Source organism: Hypanus sabinus (genome assembly GCF_030144855.1).
Source record: "Hypanus sabinus isolate sHypSab1 chromosome 5 unlocalized genomic scaffold, sHypSab1.hap1 SUPER_5_unloc_1, whole genome shotgun sequence".
NCBI classification, from domain to species: Eukaryota; Metazoa; Chordata; class Chondrichthyes; order Myliobatiformes; family Dasyatidae; genus Hypanus; species Hypanus sabinus.
Genome location: NW_026778917.1, coordinates 181,688 through 193,962, shown reverse-complemented (window position 1 = coordinate 193,962; position 12,275 = coordinate 181,688). Strand labels below are relative to the sequence as shown.

The 12,275-nt window shown below is 47.0% G+C and overlaps 1 protein-coding gene across 1 annotated transcript in view; it reads right to left on the bottom strand.

Annotated features, from left to right (window-relative positions):
* The window catches only part of nelfe (negative elongation factor complex member E), a 35,305-nt gene that overhangs the window by 5,193 nt on the left and 17,837 nt on the right, over window positions 1-12,275 (bottom strand). Inside the window, exons 4-8 of the mRNA XM_059957484.1 lie at window positions 8,112-8,186; window positions 7,920-7,957; window positions 4,216-4,511; window positions 3,499-3,634; window positions 3,278-3,332 (exon numbers count right to left, since the gene is read on the bottom strand). Coding sequence (XP_059813467.1) covers window positions 3,278-3,332; window positions 3,499-3,634; window positions 4,216-4,511; window positions 7,920-7,957; window positions 8,112-8,186 — 600 coding nt within the window. The remainder of the gene's footprint in view (window positions 1-3,277; window positions 3,333-3,498; window positions 3,635-4,215; window positions 4,512-7,919; window positions 7,958-8,111; window positions 8,187-12,275) is intronic.

Here is a 12,275-nt window from a genome sequence, read left to right as displayed (position 1 = left end):
GTTGACAAAGGAAGTCAGAGATTGCATAGCATTAAAAAAAAGCAAGAATGACAGAGCTAAGGTGAGTGGGAGGACAGATGATTGGGAAGTTTTTAAGGAACAACAGAACTTAACTAAAAAGGCAATACGGGGAGAAAAAAATGAGGTACGAATGCAAGCTAGCCAGCAATATAAAGGAAGATAGCAAAAACTTTTTAGGTATGTGAAGAGAAAGAAGATAGTTAAGAACAATGTTGGGCCCTTGAAGAATGAATTGGGTGAAATTGTTACGGGAAACTGAGAAATGGCAGAAGAATTTAATGAGTACTTTAGATCTGTTTTCACTAAGGAAGACACAAGCAATCTCCCAGATGTATGGATAGGTCAACAACATACGGTAACAGAGGAAATGAAACAGATTGACATTAGGAAGGAAATGGTGATGAGAAGACTGATGGGACTGAAGGCTGACAAATCCCCAGGTCCAGATGCTCTGCATCCTAGGGTAGTAAAGGAGGTGGCCCTGGAAATTGCAGATGCATTGGTAATCATTTTCCAATGTTCCTTAGATTCAGGATCAGTTCCTGAGGATTGAAGAATGGCTAATGTTATCCCACTTTTTAAGAAAGGAGGGAGGGAGAAAACGGAGAACTATCGACCTGTCAGCCTGACATCAGTGGTGGGGAAGATGCTGGAGTCCATTATTAAGGATGAAATAGTGGCATATCTAGATAGCAGTGATAGGATTGGGCCGAGCCAGCATGGATTTACCAAGGGTAAATCATGCTTGACTAATCTATTGGAGTTTTTCGAGGATGTAACCAGGAAGTTAGATGGGGGAGATCCAGTGGATGTAGTGTACCTCGATTTTCAGAAGGCATTTAATAAGGTCCCACATAGGAGACTGGTGGGTGAAATCAAAGTTCAGGGCATCGGGGGGAAGACATTGACATGGATAGAAAACTGGTTGGCAGATAGAAAGCAAAGGGTAGCGGGAATGGGTGTTTCTCGGAATGGCAGGTGGTGACTAGTGGGGTGCCACAGGGCTCGGTATTGGTACCATAGCTGTTTACAATTTACGTCAACGATTTAGATGAAGGCATTGAGAATAACATCAGCAAATTTGCTGATGATACTAAGCTGGGTGGCAGTGTGACACGTGATGAGGATGTTAGGAGAATTCAGGGTGACTTGGATAGGCTGGGTGAGTGGGCAGATACTTGGCAGATGACGTTTAATGTGAATAAGTGTGAGGTTATCCACTTTGGGAGTAAGAACAGGAAGGCAGATTATTATCTGAACGGTGTAGAGTTAGGTAAGGGAGAAATACAAAGAGACCTAGGAGTCCTAGTTCATCAGTCACTGAAGGTGAATGAACAAGTGCAGCAGGCAGTGAAGAAGGCAAATGGAATGTTGGCCTTTATTACAAGGGGAATTGAGTACAAGAGCAAGGATGTCCTTTTGCATTTGTACAGGGCCCTGGTGAGACCACACCTGGAGTATTGTGTACAGTTTTGGTCTCCAGGGTTAAGGAAGGACATCCTGGCTGTAAAGGAAGTGCAGCATAGATTCACGAGGTTAATTCCTGGGATGTCTGGACTGTCTTACGCAGAGAGGTTAGAGAAACTGGGCTTGTACACGCTGGAATTAAGGAGATCGAGAGGGGATCTGATTGAAACACATAAGATTATTAAGGGATTGGACAAGATAGAGGCAGGAAATATGTTCCAGATGCTGGGAGAGTCCAGTACCAGAGGGCATGGTTTGAGAATAAGGGGTAGGTCATTTAGGACAGAGTTAAGGAAAAACTTCTTCTCCCAGAGAGCTGTGGGGGTCTGGAATGCACTGCCTCGGAAGGTAGTGGAGGCCAATTCTCTGAATGCTTTCAAGAAGGAGCTAGATAGGTACCTTATGGATAGGGGAATCAAGGGATAAGGGGACAAGGCAGGAACCGGGTATTGATAGTAGATGATCAGAATGGCGGTGCAGGCTCCAAGGGCCGAATGGTCTACTTCTGCACCTATTGTCTATTGTCTATAGATGGGTTGCAAGAACACTGGACGATGGATTCTATGTTTTGAAATCCTCGCAGACCTGGTGTACATGCCAGTATTTGAATAGTAACCTGCTACAATATTAGATTTTAATAGCAGAGTGAATTCAGAAACCTGAGGTGCAGAGTGACTTGGGAGCCCTGAAGGTTCACTTGCAGGTTGAGTCGTGGTGGGGAAGGTGAACACAATGTTTGCATTCATTACGACAGGTCTAGAATAGGACGTAATGCTAAGGCTTTTCAAAAAATTGGTCAGACTACACTTGGATTGTTGCAGGCAGTTTTGGGCCCTGTGCTAGCATTGGAGAGATTGCACAGGGGCTCTGTATCTAAGGAAGGATGTGCTAGCATTGGAGAGATTGCACAGGGGCCCTGTATCTAAGGAAGGATGTGCTAGCATTGGAGAGATTGCACAGGGGCCCTGTATCTAAGGAAGGATGTGCTAGCATTGGAGAGATTGCACAGGGGCCCTGTATCTAAGGAAGGATGTGCTAGCATTGGAGAGATTGCACAGGGGCCCTGTATCTAAGGAAGGATGTGCTAGCATTGGAGAGATTGCACAGGGGCCCTGTATCTAAGGAAGGATGTGCTAGCATTGGAGAGATTGCACAGGGACTCTGTATCTAAGGAAGGATGTGCTAGCATTGGAGAGATTGCACAGGGGCCCTGTATCTAAGGAAGGATGTGCTAGCATTGGAGAGATTGCACAGGGGCCCTGTATCTAAGGAAGGATGTGCTAGCATTGGAGAGATTGCACAGGAAGTTCAAGAGAATGATCGTGGGAATGAAAGAGTTGATATATCAGGAGCATTTGATGGCTCTGGGCCTGTACTCGCTGGAGCTTAGAAAATGAACAGGGATCTTACTGGACCATATTGAATACTGAAAGGCCTAGATAGAGTGGACACGGAGAAACGTTTCCTACGGAGGGCTCAGCCTCAGAACAGAAGAACATTCTTTTACAATAGAGATGTGAAGGATTTTTTTTAGCCAGAAGGTGGTGAATCTGTGGAACTCATTTTGACAGACGGCTGTGGAGGCCAAGTGATTGGGTGTATTTGAAGTGGAGGTTGATAGGTTCTTGATTAATCAGGGCGTCAAAGATTACAAGAAGACAGGAGAATGGGGTTGAGAGAGTTAATAAATCAACCAATGTGGAATGGCAGAGCACTTGATGGGCTGAATGGCCTAATTCTGCTCCTATGTCTCCACTCCCTGGGGGTGGTAGCTCTCTGTTCTCCTTACCTCAGTGATGGCCTGGTCAGCAGACTCCATTGTCTCGAAGGTCACAAAGGCACAGCTGTGCAAGGTAAAGAGACACACATCAGTAGAGAGACCTCTGCATGGAAACCAGGGACCGCGGGAACAGTGCGAGGGTTGGAGGGGAATCCAGAGAAAGTTTAGTGGTGGAGCAGGTCTAACAAGCAAGCGAAGGAGGAAAGGCAGCAGACAGAAGCAACACTCACTTCTTGGGGCTGTCGGTGGTCAGGTTGACGATGGTGCCGAAACGTGAGAAGGAATCCCTCAGCATCTCCTCGGTCATCCCCACGCCGTGCACATAGATCGTGTTGCCCTTGCGTGGGGCGCGAAAGGAATCGGACCCTGCAGGTGAGTCAGGCAGAAGAGGGAGAGTGTCTGAAACCCTTCTAGCACCCAGACACTGAATTCTGCAACTCAGACACCTGCCCCATCTCACCCTCCAACCCCTCTGGGTACTGTTCGACAGCTCGAACCATGGTCCCTTCCCCTGAAAACACCCATTCCCCCCCACCCTCCATCCCACTCCTTTCCTCAGGACACCCAAACTCCTGCCCCACCTCGTCTCCATTCCTGAGGACAAGCGAACCCCGGTCCCACCCTCCCCCTACCCTTGGGACACCCCGCCGCACCCTATTCCTTAGCACACACGAACCCCTGTGAGAGTATGATGCTTTCCAATTCCTTCCCCGAATCTGGGTCATTCCCTCGGCCTCAGGCAATGGACTTTGGGGAATCCTGAGATCCGGCAGAAATCTGGGAATTGTACCTTTTGATAATTGAACGTTTGAAATCTAGGCTGAGATTTGACAGAACCTGCTGGGATGATCTGGACCTTAATCTTGGTGAACAGCACAGCACATCTAATGGCTGACTCCCCATCTTCTCTGTGTTACCTGACAGAGGAACAAAGAAAGCTTGCTTACTTCTGTAAGGGCCGTCGCGATCCCTGTCCCGATCCCGGTCTCTGTCTCGGTCCCTGTCCCTTCCACGATCCCGATCCCTGTCCCGGTCGCGATCCCGGTCTCTGTCCCTTTCCCGGTCTCTTTCCCTGTCGCGATCCCGATCTCGGTCCCTGTCACGGCCTCTGTCACGATCCCTCCCGCGCTCGATGTCTCGCTCAGTCTCTTTGTAGCTGTCACAATCCATCTCCTTCCCTGAGTCTCGCTCGTCGTCCCGCTCTCTCTCTGTGTCTCTGATCCGCTCACTGGAGCTGACAAAGCTGTGGTGAGAACGTCGAACCCTCATGTTAATCCAATAGTTCGTCCACACCTTCCAAAAACACTTCATTGCCATGGAGATTCCTGCACTGTGAAACTTAACGTAACCCAGGATATGTAGCTGTGTTACACCAAAGAGTTACAGATTAACTGTCACACGTACAGTACATCCGAACTAACATCAATGACCAACAGTCCGAGGAAGTGCTGGGGCAGCCAGCCAGCCAGCAATGTTCCCTCTAGGGTGTGTGCATCCATACCCGCACAAAGGCATTTAAACTGACCCTGTACCCTCAGCACGTTAAGTATCACACACACAATCACATTTCCTTTTCTGGTTTCTGATGCAGACAGTGTTGGCAATGTGGAGTTCATGATGATTGGTCTGCAGGTTTTCGATCCAGCTGATTTACACTGGTCCAAAGAAGCAAAGGTTGTGAAGTGCAAATGAACTGCTGGCTTATTTAAAGCGGAATGGATTATTATCCTTAGAACAGCTTCAGGTTTACTTCCACTTGTAAATTCAGAGCGTGTGTGTGGCTGCCACTGGGCAACACAGCACAAGAGTTTTTCATATACAGGTCGTTACAAATTCAAGGAAACATTGCCAGCATGTCTCGCCGCACTTCTGGTGCCAACATTGCATGCCCACAACCTACCAACCCTCTCCTGTACGTCTTTCAAAAGAGGGAGGAAACCCACGCAGTCACAAAGAGAGGCAGCGGCAGCGCTGAATGTGGGTCGGTGGAATGGTGTAACACTAACCAGTGCAGCCCCATGCCGACCTTCACAAGATATGCCCAGGCATCACAGCAGGATAAAAGTCACATCTACTTGAAAGCCTGGACTGACACCACCACAAATCCCAGCCCCAGTACCACACACTACGTGTGCACCTTACACAAAATACATTGCAGTTATTCGCTAAGGCTCCTCCAACAGGACGGCTCTCACACCATGAATGATGAAGGCAGCAGATGCACCGGCACTGTCACCTCCAACCTCCCCTCCAAGCCCCACACCACCCTGACTCGGAAGTACTGCCTTCCGAGAGACAGCACATGCCAGGCTGATGAGGCTCCACTGCTCTCTGAAAGGGGAGGGGAAGCAGCCGGAAGTGTGTACATACCAGCACCAATGACATGGGAAAAGGGAGGATGCCTGAAGAGGAGTGAGATTGAAAGCTGAAAAGCAGGACCTCTGGGGTAGTAATCTCTGGATTAGTGTCAGTGAGGACAAGAATAGGATGATTTGTCAGATAAATGTGTGGCCAAGGGACTGATGTCAGATTTCTAGATTATTGAGATCTCTTCTGTGGAAGGTATGACCTGTACCAAAAGTACAGGTTATACCCAAACCCAAGGGGAACGAATATCCTTACGGGCAGGTTTGCTGGAGCGTTAGGGGTGGGTTTAAACTGAACTGGCAGGGGGATGGGAACTAGAGTGTTAGGATGGGCAGTTGGTATACAACTTGATGCAGTATGCAGCGAGACTGTCAGGAAGGACACGCAGATAATGGCAAAGTAGGCAAAAATGCAGTCAGTGTAACATAGGGACAAAATCCCAAAGGGTGACAAATACAGGACTGAAGACGTTATACGTGAATGCAGTTAGTATATGGAATAATATAGATAATCTTATAGCACAGTTCGAGACTGGTGGATGTGACATTGTGGGCATCACAAGAATTGTGGCTGAAAGATCAAGGATACACATTGTATCGGAAGGATAGGCTGAGGGAGCGTTGGTAAAAAACAACTGCGATCAAATTCTTAGAAAGAGGTGACACAGGATCAGAAGATATAAAATTGTTGTGGGTAGAGTTAAGAAACTGCAAGGGTAAAAAGACCCTGATGGGAATTACATACAGGCCTCTGTACGGTATCCAGGGTGTGGGCTACAAATTACGACGGGAGACAGAAAATGCCTGTCAAAAGAGCAATGTTATATAACAAGAACATAAGAAATAGGAGCAGGAGTCGGCCATCCGGCCCATTGAACTGCCCCGCCATTCAATAAGAACATGGTTGATCTGTCCGTAAACTCAGCTCCATCTACCTGCCTTTTCCCCATAACCTTACTGTGTAAAAACCTATCTACAACAGTCATGGGGGATTTCAGTACGCAGGTGGATTGGGAACATCGGGTTGGTGCTGGATCCCCAGATGGCTTTTTAGAGCAGCTTATGTTTGAGCCCACTAGGGGGAAGGCAATAATGAACTGGATTTGATTGGGAGCTTAAGGTAAAGGAACCCTTGGGAGGCAGTGATCATATGATAGACTTCAGCCTGCAATTTTAGAGGGAAAAGCTAAAGTCAGGCCTGTCATTATCAGAGTGGATTAAAGCCACGAGAGAGGAGTTGGCCAAAGTTGACTGGCAGGGACAACAGCAGAGTAGTCATGGCAAGAGTTTCTGGTTGAAAATTGGAAGGCGTAGGATAGATATGCCCCAGAGAAGTATTATAAAGCCAGGATGAGTGGCTGACAAGGGAAGTCAAAAACAACACAAAAGCAAAAGAGAGGGCATATAATAGAGCAAAAATTAGTGGGAAGTTAGAGGATTGGGAAACTTTTAAAATCCAACAGAAGCCAACTGAAAAAGTCATAAGGAGGGAATGATGAAATACGAAGGCAAGATAGCCAATAATATCAAAGAGGACATCAAAAGTTCTTTCAAATATATAAAGAGTAAAAGAGGCGAGAGCAGATATCAGTCCACAGGAAAATGATGCTGAAGAGGAAGTAATGGGGACAAGGAAATGGCAGACACACTGAACAAGTATTTTGCATGTCTTCACTATGGAAGACACTAGCATGTGCTGGAAGTTCGTGAATGTCAGGGGGCAGAAGTGAGTGCAGTTGGTATCACTAGGGAGGTGCTTGGGGAGATGAAAGAGGTGGCCGAAGAGATTGTGGAGGCATTGGTAATGATCTTTCAAGAAACACTAGGCTTTGGGATTCAGGGGGACTGGAAAACTGCAAATGTTACTCCACTCTTCAAGGGAAGGAGGCAGAAAAAAAGTAAATTATAGGCCAGTAAGCGTGTTAAGAGTTGATTGTTAAGGTTGAGAGGAGATTTGATAGAGGTATACAAAATCATAAGTAGTACAGACAGGGTGAATGCAGGTTGGGTGAGAGTAGAACTACAGATCATGGGTTAAGGGTGAAAGGTGAAATGTTTAAGGGGAACTGCTTCACTCAGAGGGTGGGGAGAGTGTGGAAGTGGTGGGTGTGGGGTCCATTTCAACATTAAGAGGAATTTGTACGGGCACATGGTTGTGATGGGTATGGAAGGCAGGTGCAGGTTGATGGGACTAATCAGAATAACTTTCAGTTGAGCTGAAGGGCCTGTTTCTGTGCTGTACGCTCTGCAACTCAGATCTTTGGAGGAGGAAACGAGCTTTGTACCTTTCGTAGAGAGACTTCCGCTGTGGTCGCTTGGAGACCTGAGGAAAGCAAGAGAGGCGAATGTCAGCAGCAAGGCAGGAGAATGCTTTTGTGGCTGCCACATTACCCAAGGCACGCACGAATGGAATTGGACACGTACGCTGCCCAGCCCCTCCACCTTAACAAAATCAACAGGACAGCTCATGGACTTACCTCCAGGTTGTCGTCATCGGCAGAGACACTGCGCTGGAAGGGCTGGAATGATGGTGTTGGCCCTTTCTCCGGGTCCTGTTTGGAAAAGGAAAGAGAGTGTCATGTAGGTAACACACAGCATCAGACCCTCAATAAACAAGAGATTCTGCAGATAATGGACATCCTAAATAACACACACAAAGGAACTCAGCAGGTCACGCAGCATCTATGGAGGGGAATAAACAGTCAACATTTCAGGCTGAGATCCTTCATCAGGACAGGAAAGGAAGAGGGAAGATGCCACAATAAGGTGGGGGGGGGGGTGTTGGTCACCCATTTCAAGTTCCCATTCTATGTGCCTGTCCATTGCCTCCTCTGCAACTACAATGAGGCCACACTCCGGTTGGAAGAGCAACACCTTATATCCCATTTGGGTAGCCTTTAACCTGACACAAACATCAATTTTGTGTAAATTTTCTCTGTACTCTTTTAAATTTGTCGATATCTTTCCTGCGGCGAGCTGAGTATAGTGTATCTAAGTTTGCTGATACTAAATTGACAATAGACAATAGGTGCAGAAGTAGACCATTTGGCCCCTCGAGTCTGCACCGCCATTCTGAGATCATGGCTGATCATTCACTATCAATACCCAGTCCCTGCCTTGTCCCCATATCCCTTGATTGAGCGGGAAAGCAAATTGTGCAGGTGAATCGGAGAGTCTGCAGAGAGATATAGATAGGTTAAGTGAGTGGGCAAGAGCCTGGCAGATGGAGTACAAATGTGAGGTCACCCACTTTGGAAGGAATAATGAAAGAGTAGATTATTATTTAAATGGTAAAAATTGCAGCATGCAGAGACTTGGGAATGCTTGTGCATGAATCACAAAAGGTCGGTTTGCAGGTGCAACAGGCTATCAAGAAGGCAAATGGGATGTTGGCCATTACTAGAGGGATTGAGTTTAAGAGCAAGGAGGTTATGCTGCAACTGTACAGGGTACTGGTGAGGCCGCACCTGCAGTACTACATGCAATTCTGGTCTCGTTACTTGAATAAGGATAGGCTTTGGAGACGGTGCAGAGGAGGTTCACCAGGTTGATTCCAGAGATGAGGGCGTTAGACTAAGAGGAGATTGAGTCACCTGGGACTGTACTCACTGGAATTCAGAAGATTGAGGAGATCTTAAAGAAACATAAAATTATGAAAGGGATAGATAAGGTAGAGGCAAGAATGTTGTTTCTACTGGGAGGTGAGACTAGAACGAGGGAACTAGGGTACACAGCCTCAAGATTTGAGGGAGTAGATTTAGGACCGAGATGAGGAGGAATTGCTTTTCCCAGGGAGTGGTGAATCTGCAGAATTTTCTGCCTAATGAAACAGTGGAGGCTGCCTCAGTAAAGACATTTAAGATAAGGTTGGATAGAGTTTTGACTAGTAAGGAATTAAGGGTTATGAGGAAAAGACAGGTAGGTGGAGATGAGTCCATGGCCAGATCAGCCACGATCTTATTGAATGGCGAAGCATCTCAACTGGCCAGATGGCCAACTCCTGCCCCCATTTCTTATGTTCTTATGTAGAACACTTGCCAGCTTGGGATGAGGCAAAAGCCGGTGCACAGACAATATAAGGAAAGGGTTAAATGTGCTTGCTGCACCACACACAAAATGCTGGAGGAACTCAGCAGGCCAGGCAGCGTTTATGGAAACGAGTACAGTCGACGTTTCGGAATGAGACCCGACATCAAGTCTGCTGAAGGGCCTTGGCCTGAAATGTCGACTGTTTACTCTTTTCGAGCGTCTGCAGATTTTCTCTTGAAATGAGATCCCTCCATAAGACGAAGTGCTGTTAGCTCAGAGCACTAGAGAACCAGTCCTCAGAATGTTTTGAGGAAGTTAGGGGAGTACACGTCTACAGTCACTATTGTTGATAAGAGTGAAAAACATGTCTGCCTGGGCTGAAGGTTGTTATTGATGGGGAAGGGGGTGGGGTGGAGGTGCTACCATGCGGGAATGGGAAAATACCAGTGAAATCAGTTTTGAAGGATATTAAAGGGGCACTTTCTCTATGAAAGGGGAAATTTTGACTTAGGCTAGATCACAGCTGGAGCTACGTTAAGAAACAAGAAGCTTCAAGACCTCGGCCTCAACACCTCCTTGTGCAATTGGATCCCTGACTTCCTCACTCGGGACTGGTAACATCTTCACAGCACAGGAGCATCACAAGGCTGTGTGCTCAGCCCTCTGCTCGATTCGGTTTACACCCATGACTGCGTGGCTGAGCTTAGCTCCAACACCATATTCAAGTTTGCTGACAGCACCACTACCGCAGGCCAAATTTCAAGGTGGTGACGCATCAGCATAAAGGAGGACGATTGAAAATCTAGCTGAGTGGTGCCACGACGACAATCTTTTACGCAATGTCAGTAAGACTAAGGAGCTGATTATAGACTTCAGGAGGAGGAAAGCAGAGGTCCGTGAGCCAGTCCTCATCGGGGGATCAGAGTGGAGAGAGTCAGCAACTTTAAATTCCTTGGGGTTATTATTTCGGAGGACCTGTCCTGCGCCCAGCCGCAGGTGCAATTATGAAGACAGCACGGCAGTGGCTCTACTTCCTTAGTAGTGGGCGAAGATTCAGCACGACAGCTAAAACTTCTATCAATGCACAGTGACTGGCCGCATCAGAGCCTGGTGTGGAGAATCCGACAAAAGGTTGTGAGTATGGCCCAGTCCACATGGGTAAAGCCGTCCTCACCATTGAGCGTGTTGTAACAGGAAGGGAACTCCATTATCAGGGACTCGCACCGTGCAGGCCATGCTCTCCTCTTGCTACTGCCATCAGGGAGGAGATACAGGAGCCTCAGGACTCAAACCACCAGGTTCAGGAACAGTTATTACCCATCAACTATCAAGCTCCTGAACCAAATCAGAATCAGATTTAACGTTGCTGGCAAATGTCGTGAAATTCATTAACTTTTAAGATAGCAATACAATGAAATACATGACAAATAGAGAAAAAGGACTGATAGAAAAAGATATGTCTATTAAATAGCTAAGTTACAAAGAATAATGCAAAGTTACAGAAATAAAAATGTAGTAAGGTGATGTTCATGGGTTCAATGTGCAAACAGAAATCGGGTGGCAGAGGAGAAGAAGCCGTTCCTGAATCCCTGAGTGTGTGTCGTCAGGTGTCTGTACCTCCTTCCTGATGGTAACAGTGAGAAGAAAGCATGTCCCATGGTGAGGATCCTAAGGCACCGCTCCTTGAAGACGTCTTGGATACTACGGAGGCTGGTGCCCATTGACTAACTGTACAAGTTTCTGCAACTTATTCCGATCTTGTGTAGTAGCACCCCTCAGCATGCAGCCTGTCAGAATGTACTCCGTGATATATTTGTAGAAGTTTGATTGTTTTAGTTGACAAAGCAAATCTCCTCAAACTAATGAAATATAGCCACTGTCTATTGTCTTTAAGGCTGCAACAATATGTTAGATCCTCAGAGATGTTCACAGAAAGGAACTTGAAATTGCTCACTCTCTCTACTTCTGATCCTTCCATGAGGATTGGTCTGTGCTCCCTTGTCTTACCGTTCCTGAAGTCCACAATCACACTTCCATCTTGCTGACACTGAGTGCCAGGTTGTTGCTGCGATACCACCCAACTAACTGGCATATCTCGCTCCTGTAGGCCTTTTGACACCACCCAAGATTTTGCCAACAATGGTTGTATCACCATAGATGCTGTTTGAGCAATGCCTAACCACAAAGACAAGGGTGTAGAGAGAGTAGAGCAGTGGACTAAGCACACATTCCTGTGGCACCAGAGTTAATTGTCAGCAAGGTGGAGATGTTACTTCCAACCTGCACGGATTGTGGTCTTCCGGTTAAGAAGTTGAGGATCTAATTGAGAGGGAGGGACAGAGGCCCAGGTCCTGTAGCTTTCGATCAGGATTGTAGGAATGGTGGTGTTAATAGCTGACATCCCGACACAAGTATTTGTATTGCCTTGTGATCCAAGGGATCCAGGAGAGCCAATGAGATTGCATCTGCTGTAGACCTATTGTGGCAATGGGCAAGCTGCAGTGGGTTGAGGTCCTTGCTGAGACAGGAGTTGATTCTAGCCGTGACCAAGCTCTCAAAGCATTTCATCACCGTAGATGTGAGTGCTACCGGATGATAGTCATTGAGGCCAC